General features: G+C 43.5%; 1 protein-coding gene and 1 long non-coding RNA gene across 2 annotated transcripts; one reads left to right on the forward strand and one right to left on the reverse strand.

The window, feature by feature from the left end:
- The first annotated feature begins 82 nt into the window (after window positions 1-82).
- Window positions 83-7,586, forward strand: LOC113997600. The gene is made up of 2 exons (XR_005563625.1): window positions 83-236; window positions 7,410-7,586. It is a non-coding gene; the product is annotated as an uncharacterized LOC113997600 (long non-coding RNA).
- Window positions 7,587-13,221: 5,635 nt separating this feature from the next.
- LRAT (lecithin retinol acyltransferase) lies at window positions 13,222-16,281 on the reverse strand. Its single transcript, XM_027739587.2, has 2 exons — window positions 15,648-16,281; window positions 13,222-15,167 (listed from the first exon to the last, which is right to left on the reverse strand). Exons 1-2 carry the CDS (start codon window positions 16,191-16,193, stop codon window positions 15,015-15,017), a joined length of 699 nt encoding a protein of 232 aa, XP_027595388.1. The 5' UTR covers window positions 16,194-16,281; the 3' UTR covers window positions 13,222-15,014.
- Window positions 16,282-21,577: the final 5,296 nt, after the last annotated feature.

The raw sequence follows: 21,577 nt of genomic DNA on the forward strand, positions 1-21,577 counted from the left end.
CCCGGCACGCGAGCGCTTCTTAAAAGCGGCGACGGTTGGGCGAAGGGGTCCGACTGCCGCGTGCGCGGCGGCCGCTGTGGCGGTTGGGGCGACGCGCGCTGCCCCCGCCCGCCCTCGAGGCGCGCGCGACGTTGCCTCAGCAGCTCCCATCCCGCTCCCCATCCCCGATCTTCCCCTCCATTCCAAAAGGAGTGTCAGCTGTTAAGGGCACCGTTCGCTTTTTCAGAATTTGGCTGGTAATTTTTTTGTGTCCTTTTGCTTATATCTGCTCTGAAAAGGTGTGTTTGGGCCTTTAGGATGTTGTCTGGTGCACATCTGTGCCCTAGGGGGCATTTAGTGTTGTGCAGGTCCATGCTGACCAGTAATATCTAAGTGAAATATCACAGAATCAGTTATGTTGGAAAAGACCTCTCAGATCATTGAGTCCAACTTATGACCAAACCACCACCTGTGTCTCCTAAAACGCTTCCATCAATGCTGTCTTTGTACAATCCTAAACATCCACTGGTCAGATTATGTGACCAATACGTCTGTTCTAGAACAAGCAGCTGTCACAAGTATGGAGGGCATGTTGCTGAGAACACAGCTGCATGGGGCAGGGCACATCTCAAGGATGTAGGACCACCGCCTCCCTAAGATCTTGCTTTATGGTGAACTTGCCACCAGCTGCCGCAAGAGAGGAGCCCCAAAGAGAAGATACAAGGACTCCCTGAAACAACATCTCAGCCTTGGCCATATTGATCAACATAACTGGTCTACTCTGGCCTCAAATCAGGAGGCCTGGAGACACACCATCTATAACGCTGCTGATGCCTTTGAGAAAGCACGCAGGATCACTCTCGAGGAGAAAAGACAATGCAGAAAGAATCGTGCCTTGCAGAATACACCACCTAAGGAGTCTTTCTGCTGTGCCTTTTGCAATCAGATATGTCTATCTCGTATTGGCCTTGTTAGCCACCAGCTGCTTGTAACAAATGTGGATAGAGCCTTCCTAAATCTTCATTCGTGAAGCCTAGCCATGATGATGATGACCAAACGCCACCTTGTCAACTATATCCAGTCTTCCCTTAAGCACCCCCTGAGACGGTGACTCCACCATCTCCCTGGGCAGCCCACTTCAGTGTCTAATCACCCTTTCCGTGAAGAAATTCCTCCCGATGTCCAACTTAAACCTTCCCTGATGCAGCTTAGGGAATGGCCTGAAGTTGTGTCGGGGGGGTTTAGGTTGGATGCTATGAAAAGGTTCTTCACCCAGAGGGTGATTGGGCACTGGAACAGGCTCCCCAGGGAAGTGGTCACAGCACCGAGCCTGACAGAGTTCAAGAAGCATCTGGACAATGCTCTCAGGCACACGGTGTGATTCTTGGGGATGGTCCTGTGCAGGGCTGAGGGGTGGACTCGATCCTTGTGGGTCCCTTCCAACTCAGCACATTCTATGATTGCATGTCCTCTTGTGCTATCACTGGTTGCCTGGGAGAAGATAGGTCTGTTTTCAATCTCTGCTGGCTTAGTTAATACTTCAGTCTTTTGGAAATGAACCCCGTGAACTTCATAACAACTACAGATGCTTATAAAGCCAGTTGGGTCGGAGGCCCTGCAGTTCTGGCACTGCTCCTGAACTCCCATCACAACTCCTTAGGGCTCATGTGAGTAGACACACATCAAGCGTACCAGGGCTAATAAGGAGTGTAGGATTAGTTAGTGAGTACTTCAAGTTGTTTTTATGAAAATAAGATTAAATTTCACCACCTTTTCATTTCAGGTGCCTTCTTCTCTCCCACCTTCTCTCCCCCTCACCCCTGTCCAAATCAGCCACGAAGCCTTTCACAGGAATTAATTTTGGGTATATTACATCAAATTAAGTTTGTGACATTTTGACTGCAGCTTTGTGTCCCTGTTACCTTGGAGACTGCTCACTCCCTGGCAGAAAACTCCATGTATCTCAGTTGTTATTGCTGGTGGGAAATACTGAAAGAATGCAGGCAATCTCTTTTACATCAAAAAAGAAAAAACACCCAAACCCACAACTCCTCAGCATTTTCTTTGTATGTCATGTAAGGGACATCTTGCTGGATATTTTGCATGTACAACCATTTCTGGAGTACAATGACTGTGTTGCTCTAGCAGACAGTCTTAAGGAAAACATACAGATTTGCAATCAGATTTTTCACTTTTTGGCATGATTAAAAGAGAATATCAAAATAACCAAAAAATATTCAATGTTTACTACCTCTTATTAAGCATCAAAGACAGACATAGGAACTATAGGGACCAAACACATTTGGTTTTCTTGGTGACCCCTGCCTTTCTAGAAGAAATTAATGATACGTTTCTTCCTCTGCTCCCCATGTGGTAATTGGGTATTGGAGTTCTCAGTACACCCTTGCCCACAGGTGCTAGCTGCTTTTCTTCTCTGACAGTCTGTTCAGTATAATTAGGTTTTACTAAGAACAACTGTTTCCATCCTGTATTTTTCTTGGATTTTGCTGTGACCCGTAATAAAAGTCTGAGCTGAATATTTGTATTTTTTTTTTCTGATAAGACAAGATTTACAGGAGGATGCAATATTTTTTATTAAATCAAGCAGTGTAGTAGATAATTTTCATATTTTCAGAAGAGATTTTACACACATGAAAGCTTTAATTCACCTGTTTATAATGAACTTTTGCTAAAGGATGGGAAAGAAGACCAGGCCCCAAACATTGTTTTGGTATTTATCACAGTATTTAGGTTTTTATTGTTTTATTGAATTAGTACCTTAGTACATAGCTGTTCAGCTTTCAAACCTGATAAACAGAAACCTTTTTAGGATTATTTTACGAGAATTACAGCATGATTTACCAAAAAGCATTTGGCACCAGTTCTGGTTAGGAAATTACTTAAAACTGCAAATAATATACTATTTGCCCTAAAGCTTTAAACTATTAACACTGAGTTAGTTTCCTCACTAATGTCTAGTTGAAACTCTCACAAATCTAATGGATGAGGAATGCGGGCAGAGTCTTGCCAAAATTATGCACGTATTCCTTTGGCTAGATTTGAAAATGTGAAAGAGGTCTTTTTCTTACACATTTTATTTTATAGCACTGCACCAGACAGTGCTTTTCCTTCTAAGTTATTTTAGGTAGCTGTAACATAGAAGTCCTTGATGTTTAACTTCTGTTTTATTGGAATGCTAGCAAGCCCCAGCATATATATTCCTGGAGTGGGCTATTACTGCAGTTGTAATATACTTTAATGGAAGCATTAGCTGTTTTTTGGTCAGTGTAAATTTTACTATGGCCTGGAGCAGGAAAAGAGGGCATGTAGTATTTCTCTGCCCTCTGACAGGTTTGATATGTAGGTAGTAGAAATACTTTAAAAGGAAGCAGACATCCTTTGAAGTTTAGACAAAGGTCTCTGCAGAAAACCTAGACATAATATGATTGTAAATCTAATTATAGGAAGCTGTCTGGAAAGACTTCGTTTCAGTCAATCAGTCCATTTTATTTTGGATTTCATTTTATCAAATACTGCAATGCTTGTTTGTTAGGAGGATCCTAGCCTGTAGTGCCTAAAGGGACTTTTTTCTTGAAAGGTGCAGTTTGCTCTTGTTCAGCTTTCTGCCTTAAAGAGTTGAAATCTTTTTTAATTATAAAATTACAAGATCTGATATTGCTGGAATAAGCATTTGGGGGAACAGAATATTACTTGTAGAGAAAACATCATACAGAATTCCATTATTTTGTAAACCACTTTAAGAGACATGCCACACGATTTTAACATGCACATATGCAATGAATATGGAAAAATGGATCCTGAAGCACGTTCTGTCTTCGGTTTGATGAGTATGAATAGCAACAATTGCACTGATGTAAATTGAATCAAATCAACTTTAAGCCAATATTGCCAAGTGCAAAATGTGCATTAAGAAAGTGTATAAAATCTCTTTTAATGTTTTTTCCCCCATTATCTCCAGAACTATTGCTTTCTGTTCCCTCTAAAAACCTGGGCCCTTCACAACAAAGCCATACCTTTTACCACTGAGTGAAATGGCAGTTTTCTGGCAATACAGCTAACTCCCAAAGGGAAGGAGCAGGTGGAAAGTGCTGGAAAAAGTAACACCACCAAGGGTTGGTGGAAGAAGAGGTGGATGTCAGGAAACAGAAGTGATGAAAGGACAGGAAAGAGGGAAGGGCCAAGGAAGACAAGGAATCTTGTCCTATAGTGCTGCAGTCTTTTGATGCTCCACCATTGCAGAATGCTTTCCAGTCTGCTTTTTAGGCAGATGTTTTAAATGCATTCTGAAACAGAGGCATATCCTCCTCACCTCTGTGCAATAGGATTTAAAGAGGATTGGTGAGAAAATGGCTACTGCCCCAACAACCTTGAAATCAGAGTTTTCTTTACACAAGTATGTGAAGCACAAAAAACTACAGAGCAGGCTTCCTTTGTCACACCACTGGTGTCTCAGTCCTCAGCTGGGAGGTTCGGAAAGATCAGAGACAGTCTTCACTCAGTCACTGCTCAGTTTTTTATTTCTGTACAAATATTGCCAAAAAATATTTGAATTTGTGGTAGTTTCTGTGAAAGTCTTAGAGCATGTCTCAGTATTGGAACCAAACAGGCATCAGATGTCAGACTGTAAAGTCTTTGGTTATACCTGATCTGACCTAGATATTAAATGGAAGTTTATCAGGGAGGCTAAATACTTTTATATCATGTTAGCTTTTGAATATTTTATAATTCTGGAAATAAATTAAATTGAGTGAAACAGTAGAGAACAAGATTTCATTTTACTTTTCCTAGATTTAAATATCTAAATTACCTTTTGAGTAGTTTGAAAAATGGAGAGTGTCCACTCTTTCTTTAGGTTGCTCATACTTGGCTTTGAATTCCTCCTGATTCTGAGAATCTCAAAAGTCATCAATGTATCAGGATCACATCCTCTTAATTTTTAATCCAGCTGCCGTAAGCTGCTAACTAGCTTTTAAATTAGGGAACTCTGGACTCTCAATGCCAATTATAGCTAAACAATTTACAATGCTTCAACGTAATTTTCTTTATATTTTTCCTGAGGCTTTAAGGATATAGTGATTTGCTTGGAGACACAATTAGGAAGGTCTGAAGCAATGTTACCTGTTGTTTTGTGTGTTTCATTTATACACATACACCCATATTTTTATATATTTGTGTCTTATACACACACAGAATCCCATGACTTCTCTTTGAGGTTTCTTATGGTGTTCCTTACTACACCTAACAGAATGGTTTTTAAATGCTTTTCTGTATCTAGCTATTGTCTTTCCTACAAAGTCTAGTGACACAACCAAAACTATGGTGAAAAACTAAACTACATTGTGGGCAACTATATATATATATACAAAATCAGTGTTATGCAGCTTAGCTATTCCTTCCTGATTTCTGGTTAGATGTTACAACAGTGAAACAGGAATTCAAAATCAACATTTCTAAACCTACTGAGCAGTTACACCGACTTTTTAAATATCTGGCTTGTTCTTTAAATGTGAGTTCCACAGTGAACTTCTCTGTTTGCTGGAGATGGTGCGTTTTCCTGACTGTAAGAGAGCCACTAGGTGGGAGTATGTTATCTTAAAAGACGCTTGGTCAGCCCCGGCAGTGGTTATTTTGCAGGAGCTCTGCAACTGAAAAAAAGGAGTACTATAAGTTCACGTAGGGTAAGAATATTAAACAAGATTAAATGAATGCAAGCTTTAAAGCTGGAAGTTTGCGAATTGTTGCTTACATAAACTTTTGAGAACATAGCATAGAATCATAGAATAGAATCATAGAATCATAGAACATAGCAATACTCCATCTGTACCCGTACCCTGTCCCAGACTGCTCACTGTTGCTTGTTGGTGGAGAATGATACGGGGCTAAACTCCTTGGATATTGCCAAATTCATTACTGATTTCCTGTGATGATTAAAAATTTGGCCCTCATCTATAAGCTCAGGGTGCTCAAAGGTAGTAAAGTTATTAACAGTGTCTGCTTGTCTTTCTGCAGCTCTGGACTGAGAGTCCAGTTTTCCTAAAGATTAATGGGAGTAGTTTTGTTCACAGAAAAAGATCTCAGAAGCCAGCTGAACAGTGCATTGCCTAGACGAGCAAAAAGGTGGTAGAAACAAAAGTGGCAGCACAAAAGCAACCATCTGTTGGCAGCTGCCTGAATAGATTTGAAAATCTACATTAAAAAAAAAAAAGCTGCACAGTTTATGACCTGTAGGATTCTTCAGATCCTAATTCTGTGTAATTCTGTGTTCAGTCATCGGGGGCTCATTTCTGAACATCGTTATTAAATTTTCACAGGTTCAAGTTTTTGGGGAGGTCAGGGAATTGGTGGGAATACTTCATACTTCCTCTTGCTCTCTATGAAGACAGAAACAAAGCTCCTGTTGCTTTCAGCTGAAAGACACATAACCCAGTGATGCTGTTGTAATTAAGAAGCCTGGAGTACTACTTACTGAATGATAGATCAAATGGGATAAGTTGGGTTTTTTTAAGTAACTTCTCTTACTATTTTTTTAAATTAGGATCAAATGTTTCTTGTATAAATAGACATTTTGCTCACTTCCCAAGTTCCCTTCCTACTCAATTATACAGTGAGCTCACAATTAATGTCAGAAATCCACTCTCCCATAAGAACAGACTATTGTTGCAAGCACAATTTTGTATTTAATTGCAGGATTGAGTCCTGTCTGTTAGAGAGCTTTTAATGCAGAATGAAAAATGCAAACTAGAAATTTACTGAGGGAAAGTAACTTCTGTAACTGGTTTGGGTAGATATTTTCAGTTTGCTTGTAAAAATCTATTTGCAAGTCATAAAAGCCTCACTATAATTTTGAAAAATGTTTCATGACTATGCATCAGCTCTACTGCCTGTGCAATTCTCAATGCTTTAACAGTATTAGTTACTGGAATTGCTCAAAGACATCAGAAATAGAAACACTCTGTTCCTACTGGAATTTCAGTTAATTGGCCAAGCAGAATTACTGCTTTCTCCGGGCAAGTTTTTGAAAAGACATTATTCCCAGCCTACACTCTGTCTGTCAATACATGATAAAATTGTCTTTCTAAAATAGTTACTTGTGGAGTGGTTACAATGGAGTGATTCTTTCTTAACTACAGTGTGATCAAACATACATGCTGTCAGAAATTGGGAGTAATAACTAAAAGAATACAGGAAGCTGTCTTTACCATGCAGTCATCTGTGCTAAATGGCTGATGTACTGGATGAAGAAATGTTATTTTTACCTATTTGTTAAGGCCATGTCCTAGCTTATTACACATTTAGATTTCCAGAGGAGCTGAGGTTTGTGTACATCCTGAGCTTGATGAAAAACTGAGGAATGGGATGTGGTAACATGACTGTGGATATCACCAGCTATATCTTCATGTATACTTCAGGATTTGCAGCCTTACACACTTGACAGTCCGAGGTGATTCTCAGCTCTAAATGGGACCTTCAGGCTCCTCTTCCAAAGTCTGGGAAGAGTCAGATACTGTGGAAGGGACTCCTGAGATACTGTCAGAGCTGGAACCTGTGAAAAGTCAACCATGAATAAAACGAAGCTTGGGATGGAATTTCAACAGTCTGGAGTGTATCTGCATGATTCAGATCTCTTGCTTCAGGTGATTTGACGGGACTGCAATACAAGACAGGGTGATGAGGTTCAGTCTGTTCAGGCTCCAAAAGAGACAGAGCTGGGATAGCACGATGCTGAACCAAACAGCCGCCTTCCCCTTGGGCTAAATGCTCTGCTACGTTTTTCACAGCTATGCTGTTTCTGGTTCTGAAGGCAACCAAGTCATCCTTGGCTCTAGGCTGTAGTGCAAATGACACTAAAAGAAGTGGTTGAAACCAGGTGTCTCCCTTCCCTTGAACATTCACTTGGAGCTACCTGTAATCTAGTCTGCACACAGAAGTAGCAAAAGTTACTCTCTTTAATATCTAACTATAATCTTTCCAGTAGGAGTGGGGGAGAGCCCTCATTATGTTCATATTCACATTTCTTCACTTTTGATTAGAAGTAATCACTAACTTTTTATCTACTGTTTAGCAGTAGCAGACCTACCACTCCCTCTGTTTTCCTACAGTACTCAATGGAAACGTGCAGGTAGTTTCTGCAAAACTGCAAGGAAAATGGATGCAAATTTGAGTTAGGTCTCAGATTATGCAGAAGCAGAAGATAAGGTGGCTTGGCAAGTTTAGGAGAGCATGACTCTTCATTTGCACGTATTCTTAACTATATAATATAGTATGCCTCCTTAGCCTCACAGAAAACTCTGGTTTCACAGGCAGAGAAGATGCCTTCTGGGGAGGAACCATGTATTTTATTTATTTGGTATGTCCAGTGCAAGAAACCCACAACCCTATGCAAATATTAACCAAGTCTTGGAGCTGGCCAGAAATCAAAGAGATGATTATTATTCTGATTATAGAAAAGGGAAAGAATTAAAAAGGAGACGCTTCAGGCAATAGTTTGGAAGGTACATCAGGTATCTGCTTTATCTAAGTGTTTGTTGTAACGAAAACAACAGTGCAGCAAAGCAGCAGACATTTGATCTAACCTGATAGTCTCTCCTTTATTTCTACCTGAAAGTTTTCTGAATGACTGCAGTTTGTGTTGTCTCAAAGTCAGAAATGGCCCAATCTTAACAGTTCCTGACTACGTCTATGGATCTGGTTCGCATTCGGAACCTCACTGGGGCCCATAGGCCATGAGAAGTGACACCCTTCTTGGAGGGAGCAAATACACAGAGCCCAAACAAAGCCTGTTCTCTAAATGGCCAGAGAGCTATTTTCTTCTAACTCAAAGTCATGGGTGTTGCCTGATTTGATTAAAAAAAAAATAAATTCAATAATCACTGTCCTAACTATGAGATTAAAAATAGAAAAGGTGAAGAGTAGCCACCTCATAGCCTTGTCCAAAGTCTAGTAAACTCCTGCAGGATGGACTGAGAAGGTCCTATGAAGAGGTCTCCCAAATCCCCAGAAATGCTCTAACCACCACATTTTTGCACTCTTTATAAAATGGCACTGCTGTTTCCATTTGAAGTGCTGCTCAGTCAGGAAGGGGCTCGAGGTTTTGCGTAACAAATGGGGACATCTACCTTAAAATTCTGACCAGCCTAATCAGCTAAACAAGGTCACAGAATAGGTTTAAACATTTGTACATGTGCATCCATGTTTGCAGGGATGCTGTTTGCATGATGCCAGTTGCAGCCTCTGGTAACTAGTGCTCTCTTGGCACATGCCTTGAGTCAAGGCAGGGCAGGGAGTGCTACTAATAACCACTAGAGGTAAAGCTACCCTGCAGCAGTGAGGTAGTTCAGCTATACAGACATGAGTCACAGGGCACCACCACAGAGTCAGAAGATGGACCACAGCCCATTCTATTTACTAGGTTAGATTACAGCCTGTGGCACACTTCTCAATTTATGAGAAGACAAGTTAATCCTTTTATGTCTGTGGTAACATGCAAGCCTCCTAAATCCAAATGGGGACAGGAGAGCAGACACATCCCTGTGCCCTACATATCCAACTAAGTAGCATTTGGGTCTTCAGTCACACACCTCTGCATTCACTGACTGGTCCTTCACCACATGTACTGGGTTGACTCTGGCTGGACCAGGTACCCACTAAAGCCACTCTCTCCATCCCCTCTGCAACTGGACAGAGGAGAGCAAAAAAAGTGAAGGATTCACAAGTTAAGAGCTGGGAGAGGTAACTTACTGATCACCATCAAGGGTAAAACAGACTCAAAGTGGGGATATTAACTGAATTTATTACAAACGGGATCAGAGCAAAAGAGCGAGAAGTAAAATAATCTAAGAAGACCTTCCCCCCACCTCTCCTTCCTTCCAAACTCTACCTCCTCCCCCACAGCGGTGCAGGGAGACAGGGAATGGGGGTTATGGTCAGTCGTTGTTTCTACTGCTGATCAGGGAGAGGAGTCCTTTCCCTGCTCCTGTGGGGTCCCTCCTGCGTGAGTCCATCCCCTGGGCAGCAGCTCTTCCCAAACTGCTGTCCTGTTGGTCACTCCTCCATGGGGTGCAGTCCTTCACAAGTGAGCTGTACCGACATGGGTCCCCCACAGGGGCCACAAGTCCTACCTGGGAAAACCTGCTCCAGCGTGGGCTTTCCTCTCCACAGGCTGCAGGTTTCCAGCAGGACCCTGCTCCATCATGGACCTCCCATGGGGTCACAGCCTCCTTCAGATATCCACCTGCTTCAGCATGGGCTCCTCCATGGGCTGCAGGGGGGTCTCTGCACCTCGATGGTCCTCCATGGGCTGCAGGGGCACAGCTGCTCCACCATGGGCTGCACCACGGGCTGCAGGGCCTCAGCTCCGGTGCCTGGAGCACCTCCTGCCCCTCCTTCTGCACTCACCTTGGTGTCCACATAGTTGTTCACTTATTCTCACTCCACTCTTTCCTGGCTGAAATTTTCTCTGAGCAATAACTGTCTGTTCTTACATATGTGATCACAGAGGCGTTACTATCACTCCTGATTGGCTCGGCCTTGGCCAGCAGCAGGAAGTCCATCCTGGAGCCGGCTGGCATTGGCTCCACCAGGCAGGGAAAGCTTCTAGCAGCTTCTAACAGAAGCCACCCCTATGGCCCCTCTGCTACCAAACCTAGCCACAGAAACCCACTACACCACACTTAATATACCCTGCCCTTGCAAGTAAAATAAACCCATGCTGTCTGCCTCCCATACTTCCAGTGCTTTGTTCAGACCAAGCATCTACTTGTAGGTGTTGTGATGTAGTTGTAGGAGACTATGCAGCTGATTTGTTCCAAATTGCATGACCACAGAGCATCCACCGACTGTTTTCCAGTTCACAGATACACTATACAGAAGAGGCAACTACTGAAACAAAGCCACAGCGCTAAGTGAAGTTCCCTTGTAAATGGGGAAAGCTACAGAACATCTAAGGGAAGTTTTCTACCCTGTGAGACATGGAAACAGTAAACGTAAATCCCCTGTTTTGTGGCAGACAGAACTGTGGTACTGCAATCTATGTAATTCTGATTTAAACTACCTAAAGATCTCACCACTTGCCCCCCTTCTCCCACAGTATCTGAGCACTCTGGACCACATCCTAAATGTTCCCTTGACTTCAGAAGTGAAGCTAAATCATAGAACATGTAAGAATAATTTTTTAGGAAATTATGCCAAAATAGCCTCAAATCCTTTTAATGATCTATTTCTATAACAGAGGAGATTGTTTATTCTACTAGCACAGTGCTCTGAAAGATTTCTGTAAGGCTGACAGAAGACTGCCATGCACTACAGCAAAGAGCCCCAAAACTACTTAGCTTTTATATCTTCACTTCCCATCAGTAAGCCCATTCACGGCAGTTAAGTACTCGGATGAATCAGGTCCGAAGCTATTACAAAGCATAGTGAGCAAATGGCTCCTAGAGTCACCCGAGGTGACTAAAAAACTTTTTTTTAATTTCTGTGGATAAAGGAGATGCCAACTAATGACTGTCTAACACAGTTCTGTATCATTCAGTGATGTGTGACGCTTTATTTAATGTGAGAACATGCAATAAATAATACAGCACCATATCATTTCTAGAGATCACAGTTACGATGTTTCTTGTTGCTGCAGTTTGCTTTCTAAAACCTGTCTGGATGATGTCAAGTCACACAGCAGTTTAATTCCCTGTTCCCCACCCCCTCACACTTTAACAAGTATTGCTATGATTTTGTTTTCATTAAAAGCCTCAATGGCATTTATATGTAACATTCTCCTTCAGCACAGGAGGATGGAAAGGTGAAATCAAGCAGCAGATGATTGTTCACCAAAATATGAGCAATCATTTATGTTCCAAGCTAAAATAAATGCAAATAGAAAAAGAGAAAGCACACTGTTCTAATGCCTTCATTTAGCAACTTACTTTTTTTTTTTCTTTTAAAAACAAGTTTTGTAAAAACATTTTGAGCCTTGTGAATGCTCACTTTGTTTTTGTTTTCTTTGAAAAGCCTGAAGTGAGACATCTATCCTTTAAACTGCATGTCTTCGCTACTTGCCTTTCCCAGTGGCACAAGGGTGATGGTTATACTCCTCCATTACGTATTCTGGTTTAACCACACAGCTTGTCAAAACAGCCCCACCACTAAAATGAGCTGCAGCTCTAGATTTACACTCCCCATCGTCATCACTTACAGTTACCAATGAACAATTTCACGTCTAATCGCACACATTTCCCCAACAGCTGAACTACTTCACAGTTTTCTGTGTTTTTATTATAACTGGCCCCTTCATTTCAATTGCATCACAGTTGAGCTCAAGTCTGAAATGCAATGCTCCAGCTAGGGCAAGTGCTTATTTTTACTCAAGTAATTACAGAAAAAAGTTGATACTGACATTTACCAAAATATTTCAGAGCACAACCACCACCCACTGAGCTGGACAGGACAATTCATGCCTGCTAGTCTTGTTTTTCCCCTCAGAATATGACTGATTTGACTCATGCCTGACTTTAACAAAATTTCCAGACCTTTGCTAGAATTATAGTTGGTAGGAAAAATGCCTAAACATGCAGCTGAATTTCTGTTCCTATGCCCACATTATTATTTGTCTTTGATGAAAGGATACCGCAAGACATTCTAGACTATTTCATAGCATTTCATAAGTTTAAAACTTTACACATTGAAGGAACATTCTCTATTATACAGCTGTAAGCCTGCAAGGAACTGCTTTCATTTATTTCATAGACACCTATGAAAATCCCAGTTTAGTCACTCTGGATGATTTTTGCTCAACAGCATTAGCAGTGGAGGAGCACTGGTCCTTTGATACTGAAGCTAGAGCAGGAACATTTCTCTGCCTTCCAACAGTCCCACTTGTAGTTTGGTTACTGGTCATGACCCCATTGTTTATTGTATATGTAAATCGTAAGAATTACTGGAATTTTTATAAATCCCAATTAAATAAAGGGTAAAGAAAAGCCCACCTGTAATCAGACACCATGTAACTGCATGTTAATGGCCTGTTCAGTGCCCTACTGGGATATCTTACAGTAATGCTACAGCCCTATACTAAATATCAAGAGGCTAGTAGACTTTGTAACTGAATAAAATCTATTTATGTAATTACAGTAACGACTACAGTTCATACCTTATGCACAGCAAGTAAAAAAAAACAACAAACTAGAGTTTATGTAAATGTCACTAATGCACACTATGAAAAAGTAATTCCTGTTAATTAAAAAACACCTTAATTTCAAAAGTTTACCAGAAACAGTTACACTGAGCATTGTAATCTTTGAAAGCAGAACAGAAGTTGTTTACAAGGATCCAGCAGTAATTGATATCCAGCTGCTTGGAGCTGGGCTGCAGAATGAACATGTACTGAAAGCTGGGCTGAAATCCCCTCTCGCTTGATGGCAGCAGCAGTCATGCTGCTGTTTCCTATGAGCTGGAATTTCACCCCAGTCTTTACATTCTTTGTCGCTTATAGTGAAGTAGCCAGAAGACAACGATTAGAGAGTAGCCAAGTAGACTCACATTTCAAAAATATAATCTTCAAGCATCTGTAAGGTCTAGGGGGAGGAGGAGGGGGTTTATAGCACAGTTAAAATGAGTCTCTGTAAAAATTTGGGTAGTGGCCATTTCAGTAACAGAGCTGATAACAGGACACTGCACACCATTTAGAGAAACAAGTATATCTGAAGTTCAGTCCTTGGTCAAGACACTGTTGTATTGGCTCTTGACAAGAAAGGAAGGAAAGCACAGTGTGTGAACAAGTAAGTGCATGTATGCACACAAGACATTCCAGGAGCTGAACAATTTCTCTGCATACATAAAAGACCTTGTTAAGAAAAAAAAATAGCAAAGGTTTTTGGCATTTAAACAATTGGCTACATGAACTTGATTTCAAATCCAACTTTACACATTCTTGATAAACCAAAAAGCCACAACACTGAAGATGAAACATTTTTAGCACCATCTGTTGGCTTGCAAGTGAATACTTACTCACAAGAAATGAGTATAGAAAGACACGTTATCTTTTACTGAGAAGCATCTTGTTTTAAGGCAATATACAAAATCACAATATAGCCACCACAGAAACTGCTCTGATAATCCCTGATACTTCATGGCACTCACACAGGTTCCACTGCTGAGGGAAGGCAGGAATTAAATTGGTGTCTGTCCTCCTCCTCACTGCCATGTTTTCTGGAACACTGGGAATGTCCAACATCTGTAGGTCACTAGCTGTCATATGGCAAGACAGTTTCTTCCTGTATCTCCTAAATCCCTCTGTCGCCATTTATATTAGCCATACTAGCCACTATCAGTAGCAAGGAAATTGGCAAGGAGTTGCCATCTTTCCTTACCACTAACCCAATTAAAAAGTTGTTCAATACTGTAGCAAGCATTTACACAATTAATACAACTGACAGATTTGTGAACATTTCTCAGAAGGGAAATTACTTTAGCCAGTCTAGCCAGATGTGCTCCTGCAGCACAGGGGTTGGTTTTCCTTCTTTGCTATCAAAAAGAGTCAGTTTACTTACTTGCATTTCCACTAAAGAGTATTTTAAGAATGGACACAGTAACTTCTGAATATATACTATATTTATAAAAGAAAGAGGTAAGCAGCTTGTTTCCCATTTCCATCACTTTGTGGAACTCCATCATCCATTTTTGTTAATAGTTATGGCACCCAGGTATGCAGCTAAGAAATTGAAGAATCTGAAGGATGTAGTCAGAATCACTTATGGCTAAAGACAAGGAACAGAACTGCATTGCAAACCTACTTTTTTTCACGATTTAAAGGTGTGTTAAAATATACCAAGATTTTCAGGAAATCTGTTACTTGGCTTACACAGTAAGCTATGCCTTGTGCACTGTGTTCTAGACAGAGTTGTATTTTAAAATGGTGCACAAGGTTAAGAAACTTTACACGACATCGATGAGTAATCTGTGCTTTCATAAATACAGTAGTATACATCCTATATACAGATGCCAGTTGCACACCTCCAGGAAGGCTGTCAGCCAGCCATCCACAGGAAGAAGGGAATAAAGATAGTGGGGAGCGTGGTGGAGGGTGCCAAACCTAGGCAGACTATTGACGCTAGTCCCACAAGCACTGACGCGAGCACGCTCCTCTGGTCCCGAATAATCATCTTCACAGTCTCACAGAACTGGAAAAAAAAAAAAAAAAAAAAAAAAAAAAGGGCAAAAGATGAGAGTTGAAGAGGAAAGCTTTGGCTGGAGAGCTGACGATCCCCACTCCCTCGGGACAGACCAGCGGCTGCTCTCCCAAGTCTCACACGGGCTCTCCGGAGCCCAGCACAAGGGCTGGCACCGCATCACCCCCAGCATCAGCCCCAGTGCTGCCTGCGGCTCGGGCTGAAGCCATTAGTTTCGGAGCATTTTAGAAGAGTACTAATCGAACTACGAATTCAGCTTCGCTCTCCTCGCCGCTCGAAGGCGGCGGGGCCCGGCTCCGCACCGCCCCGGGCAGCTCCGCGCCGGCGGCACTGCCTGCCGCGGGCACAGCGGCGTCAGCTCCGGGCGGGGAACTCCCGCCCCGGGGCCGCGGCTGACCCAGTTTCGGGGAACGGCAGGAAGGGCAGCGCCGCCCCCCGCCTGTCCCGGCCGCCCCGCGGGCCAGGCCGTACCTTGTCGGTCTGAAAGCTGACCGGGGCTCCGTATCGGCAGTAGGTGACGAAGTGCTCGCAGTTGTTCCAGAGCAGGCTGTAGGCCGTGGTGCCCATCAGCTTCTCCGCCCGGCGCGCCGCCTCCTCGCTGCCCAGCACCTGGTCCTCGAAGAGCCGGTCCATGTGGTTGACCAGGATGCTGCCGCCGTAGGCGAAGTTCTCCACCGTGTCCACGCGGACGCTGGCCGTCCTGGCGATGACACCCAGGATAAGCCGCTTGTTGGTCACCACCTGCTGGATCTGCCGGAGGTCGTCGGTGAAGGAGGGCAGGATGTCGGGCATCAAGTGGGCGACGCGGTTCTCGCCCAGGTAGATGCCGAAGTGAATAAAGAGGGTGCGGGGCACCTCCAGAAGGTCGCCCCGCTTGAAGCAGCTGGTGTCGTAGTCGCCGGGGGGCGGTGGCGTTGTCTCCCCGCCGGAGCCCGCGAGCAAGGGCCGGACGTGGACGAGGAGCATCATAAGCTTCTCCAGCAGCAGCGACGCTGCTTGCTGCACCGGGTTCTTCATGGTCGGCTGGCAAAGCCCTCGGCGCCCGGCTCCGCTTTTCTAGGCTCCCGGTGGGGCGGGGCAGGCACCGGGGCCGGCCCACCGGCTGAGCGGCGTGCGGGGACCGCCTGCCCCGGACCGGCTGGGCTTTTTTGGGGAGCGCGGCGGGACCCCGAGCCGACCCGCTGTCCCCTGGCCTGTCCGAGGCGACGCCACAGTGCCCACAGCCCGCACTCCGGGGCCGGGAGCCACCCTCGGCTGCCGCCCCGCCTTCCCTCGGCGCTGCCCAGGTAGAAGTGCAAGGAAAAGTGCGTGCGAAGCCCTTCTCGCGCCCTAGGGAGAGCAGGGAACAGGGAGCCCCGCCCGGGACCGCAGTTGCTTCGTTCACCTTCCCCCTCCCGTGGGACCCCAGGGGCTCCGGGGGCCACCCCGGCAGCCGCGAGGTCCAAGCGGCAGCCGGGTGGGATCGGGGCGGGCGGGCTGGCACAGTGCTCACAGGGGGGCGGGAGAAGGGAGCGGAGCGTCTTTCTTCCTGGAAAGAAAACAGGTCTCCGAGGGAGAGCGGGAAGTCACATTTATAAATTAACTTGCCCGAAGGGTCCGCCAGCTAAGAAAGAGTGTGAATCGCCGGAGCGGCATTCCCGTCCGCTCAGTTTCATGCTAATCCGTTATGCAAATGGCCAAATCCTGGCAACGGAGCCCACAAAAGAGCAGCCCTGTCAGGTCAACAATGCTGCCCCGGACGAGGCTCGGAACTTTCAGTAGCCAGAAGGTTCCCGCCCCCTCGGGGACGGCGGAATGATGGATGGGACAGGCATTCATCTTACCTGGAAGATGACAAGGCCCGGAGAGTGGCAGAGGAGGGGGCCGCCCCCCCGCCGCCGTGGTTGCAGCCTTTCCCCGAGTCCCCGCCGCCGGGACCTTTGTTCGTGTCGTAGCCGCTCCTGCCCCGCTCCTGCCGCTCCGGCTGCAGGGGGGAGCTTTCGCCTCCGTGAGAAACGCGGAGCGGGCGCAGGAGTGAGGGGATATGCGTGTGAGAATGCTAGAAAAGTTTGGAGCATCTTCCCTTAAACTCAGAAAAACATCGCAAACACGAGATGCCAAGTGGGAAACAGGGAAGCGAGATCTGCTGGTGTGCAACAGCTTGGCGGCTCTCCACAGGAAAACTGCCTTTGAACAGTAGGTTATTTTTCTCTCCTCCGTCACTTTAAATCCGAGAGCCTGTGGATCACTAATGAGATCCCTAGACCACCCTCGAGCTGTAGAACCCCTTTGGTCACACCACAAAAAAAAAAAAAAAAAAAAAAATGTTCACCATTCCTTTTTCTTTCCATTAGCAAATGGCTCTGGTATGACTAGGAAGGCAAAGGGGATGCAAAGTACTCATCAGGCAAGAGCCTTCTACCACCATAGATACTGAACCAAGGTTCCGGATCTTATGCCCAGGAAAGGTGAAGCTTATCAATGACCCAACCCAAGTTTTTCACTTCCTTGGTGAAGAAAATATTTCAGGGGAGTGGGTTACCTCACTGCTTGTCAACAAAAATGATGGCTGGTGCCTTCCCATTTCCTCCTGCTTGAAGCAGAGAGCAGCTTCCTGGGAAACTGAATATAATCCTCACCTTGCTTCATCTGCAAAGAGGGAGGCCCACCATAACCTCTTGTTCCATTGCTGATTACAGGCCAGAGCCCCAGCACTACTTAACAGAGTGATCAGGCATTTGGGATTTTGTCTGGAGAGTCTCAGCCAAATTTTTACGCAACAGAGGCTTACCGTTCTCAAGCCCCCGACTTCACTTACAAAAGAGAAAATACCTTATAGATGTGGCTTATGATGCTGGCAGGAACCCTGTGGATTAGCCACAAGGCACACACAATTATATAAATTAAACCAGTGTACTTGCAAATTCAGATGTTTAAATATATTTGGAAGGTTTGCTACTAGTAAATAAAGACAGGGGGAGGAGGGGGAAACTACTCATTTTTAACTAGTGCATTATTTTTAAGGGACAGGGGAAAAGAAAAAATGCCTCATCCTGATGAAGGGTCTCACCTGTTGGTGATAGTCACAGCAGCTGGTCCAGAGCTGGAGCAGTGTGCCACAGAAGGCTGTCAAACATTCCATAGAACGTCTGGGCACAGAAAGGTTCCTGTCTCCCTCCTGGGAGGATGTGCACTATTCCTGCCCTGTGCTGCCATCTCAAGATTCCCCCTCTCCCCTTCCCCAAAGCTGTCTAGGGAGCGTCTGGATGGTCTTTGTTGAAACAGGCGCTAGAGATGCTTCAGTCCTACAGTTCAGAATTCTTTCCCCTGCCCAAAGAAGGTAGAGAAATTCAACTAAACTCCCTGGCAGATACAGACATTTCCCAACGGGATCTTTCTCTTGGAGGCATCCTTTGTTTGCTTTCTTCACGCTAGTTAGCTTTAATCCCAAAATCACCAGGGTCCATTTCAGGTAAATCCGTAAAGGAAACCAGGATGAAATCGAAGAAGAGGAATTGCCACAAGAAGACTCAAAGTTTTCCTGCATGGGAGGGTTTCAAAGTTTTAAGGTGAAAGGTGTTACATTTATGCAGTGTAATTTCCTAGTACCTAAGGCACTAGCGAGTCTCCTCTCTCCCTCAACCCCCCCAACCCCTCGCTCAGTCCCAAGCCTGGAAACCCCAATGAACAAGCCCAAAAGGCATTACAGAGCAGACAGGTCTGTGGAATGGGTTGCAGCAAGTGAAATCCATCCACATAATGCTTTGCCACTACCTTGCAACTGTTGTGAGCATTACTGTGTGCAAACTACTTAATACAATACAAAGTAATTTCTGAATTAAACCAGATTCTTGCAATGCAACTTGCAATCCTTTCAAACCCAAGGGGCTACACTCCTATTACTGCCAAATTTTCATGATGTAAACTGAAATTTAAAAGGCATACTTACCATTATTTTTCATCTGCTCTGAAGTAGGAAAAAACTATTTATTTTAGTGGAAAAATGGCTCAATGGGAGATGGCAAAACTAAAAACATACATTGTGCATCAAACACTAGCACATCCTCTTGGGTGACCTTTGAATAATAGCTTTTGTACCTATAATACACAAATTTAAGTGGAAAAAACACTTTAGAATATTAAATATAAATCAGCAAACACTGAGAAAGTATTTGTTTGGACTGTTAACTGCTATGGAACAATTTAATGATAAAACCCATGCTTTAGTTTCAACAGTTAGGGTGAGATGCAGTAAGAAAACTGCAAGAGGTAAGAGAATGCAGCCTTTGTTCAGTAGTGCAGATGAGCCACAGCACAAAAACTTCTTAGGTAAGAAGTGTGAGCCAGTTTCCATTACACTGAAACTCCTGCATTACAAGGAACCTTATTTTATGCACTCGGCATTACTATTTCCATCGTGCCCTCACTGCTAACACAGTAGGGAAAAAGCAGGAAAGGCAGGCAATTGGAAAGGTTAAGTTCTTGCTTATATGAGGAACAGACCTGGTTTAACAAGCAGGCAAAATGAATTTTTTAGCTGACTTAAGTTAAACCAATGCTGGTTGCAAACATGCTCACCATTTGACATTTTACCAAACATTTCTCCATTACTCAAGTTTTACTGTAGATTAAGAAACAAATGCAGCTTTCATGTCTTTTGGGACAGCTGAAACAAGTATAGTTTCATGAATTCAAACCACGTTAAGGTATTCAAGGAGAATAAAATCTTTGGATAGAGATTTTTGGAGGATATAATTTGCAAGAAAATTATCTGAAAAGCAATGCCACTTGGTTTAAGCTGGTGTACTGAAAGAAGGAATGGACAGAAAACATGTTTGTGAAGGATGGTTTCACAGCATCCAAAAGGGCTATTCCAGAGATAAAAAATAACGCCTTTGTATTCCCATATCCAACCCATTTGAACACTGTACCATTCTTTTCAGCAAATTACAGCTTCCACTGTAGAGTTATAAGTAACCAGGTCTCTAGAAAACAGTATCATTTACCTTTCTAGTTTTTGTATTTAACAAAGACTAGGGACAGAACAGACAGAATCTGAACAAAGAAGGAAACCGGCAAGACAATGCATGAAATTGCAGGCAAGTGAAACAATCCCAAACAAAGAACCTTTGAGCTAAGTATCACTCTCTTCCTGTAGAAGATAAATGACTAAAACAAATTTATACTTTATAAATATTCATTTTTATTCAGAAACTTATTGCATACACATTTCCACAGTCACTTAAGCAGCATACTGAGTGAATAATTACTGTAGCGTTTTTATCCTTGTAGGTTTGTTACTGAGGCCTATCACTTTTGTTTTATTTCCTCTTAATAGGCTTCCAAATTATTAACAAGAGTTTTCTAACAAACAGTGACTGTAAACATAATAAAACCTGCATGCCATTTTCCCTTTGAAGTTATTAACTTGGATATTTTTCTGCAATGAAGTAATGACTCATTTTTTACAACCTCACTGAATCATGCTGTAAACATGGATAGTACTTATGACTTGCTCAGAGGATAATGTGTTTAGATGGATAAAGCATTCACTTATGATAGCTTCAACTCAAATGAACAAAACTACAGAAAAGGTGGGAATGACTCATTGCCTAGTCCTCCTTAGCAAGCAGGAGGCTAGGAAATCAGTAACAGTAATAGCACAGACGGAGCTTTAGGAACAACTAACAGACAGTTTAGGTGATAATTAAGAAAATACTTACTTTTATAGTTTTGTCTGGTATTAGTAATGTCTCATTTTGTTAGCACTAAACAATACAATTTCCCCCCAAAACCCAGAAAGATTAATTTCTGATTATAAAATGGCTGAACATGTGGAGTAATATTTTTATGGCTTCAGCAGAGAAAATACAGTTATCAGAACTTCCACCTTGATATTGTCCCAGAAGTATAATACAGATTTTTGAGTCTCTTCTAAATCAGGTGAAGAAGTTTAGAAGTATCCTAATTTGAATATGCTAGTCATATTGTGCAGGAAGATGGGCAGGTGATAACTGGGAGTCAGAAGAGAGACAGAGTACACTGCATTCAACATGGTATTCCTTTCACAGCAGAAAACAGACTTTTCTGTGGGAAGGGCAACGCAAACAACAGTCAAGTGAACTTAATCCAGGCATGACTGCTGCACAAAAGGAGGACTTAACAGCCCTGAAACAAAACCAGGTATCCCTCCACCCCCTGCCCCCCCCCCCCCCCCCCCTTCCACCCTGCCAGGACTGCACCATCCCAAGGAGGAGCAAGCAGGCAGACTCCCCTTTCCTCACGTTCAAATTTATTACCACGCCAAGATCTGTGATTTCAAAGTCAGTGCTTTCAAACGAGGGACTGATTAGTAAGAGATATTGGAAAATGTAATAATGAAGTCTGTCATTAATTAGACAAAGTGCTGGAAGTTTGGTGGA

This window comes from Pipra filicauda, unplaced genomic scaffold (genome assembly GCF_003945595.2).
Source record: "Pipra filicauda isolate LSUMZ 115617 unplaced genomic scaffold, ASM394559v2 scaffold22_size4397567_pilon, whole genome shotgun sequence".
In the NCBI taxonomy this organism is placed as follows: Eukaryota; Metazoa; Chordata; class Aves; order Passeriformes; family Pipridae; genus Pipra; species Pipra filicauda.

What these genes read in the sequence shown, in the direction of transcription:
- LRAT (XM_027739587.2), bottom strand. Translation starts at nt 16,193, where the DNA reads ATGAAGAACCCGGTGCAGCAAGCAGCGTCGCTGCTGCTGGAGAAGCTT. An exon ending in TCAGCTTTCAGACCGACAAG is followed by an intron (nt 15,168 to 15,647) that starts GTACGGCCTGGC and finishes TTTTTTTTCCAG; the next exon opens with TTCTGTGAGACTGTGAAGAT.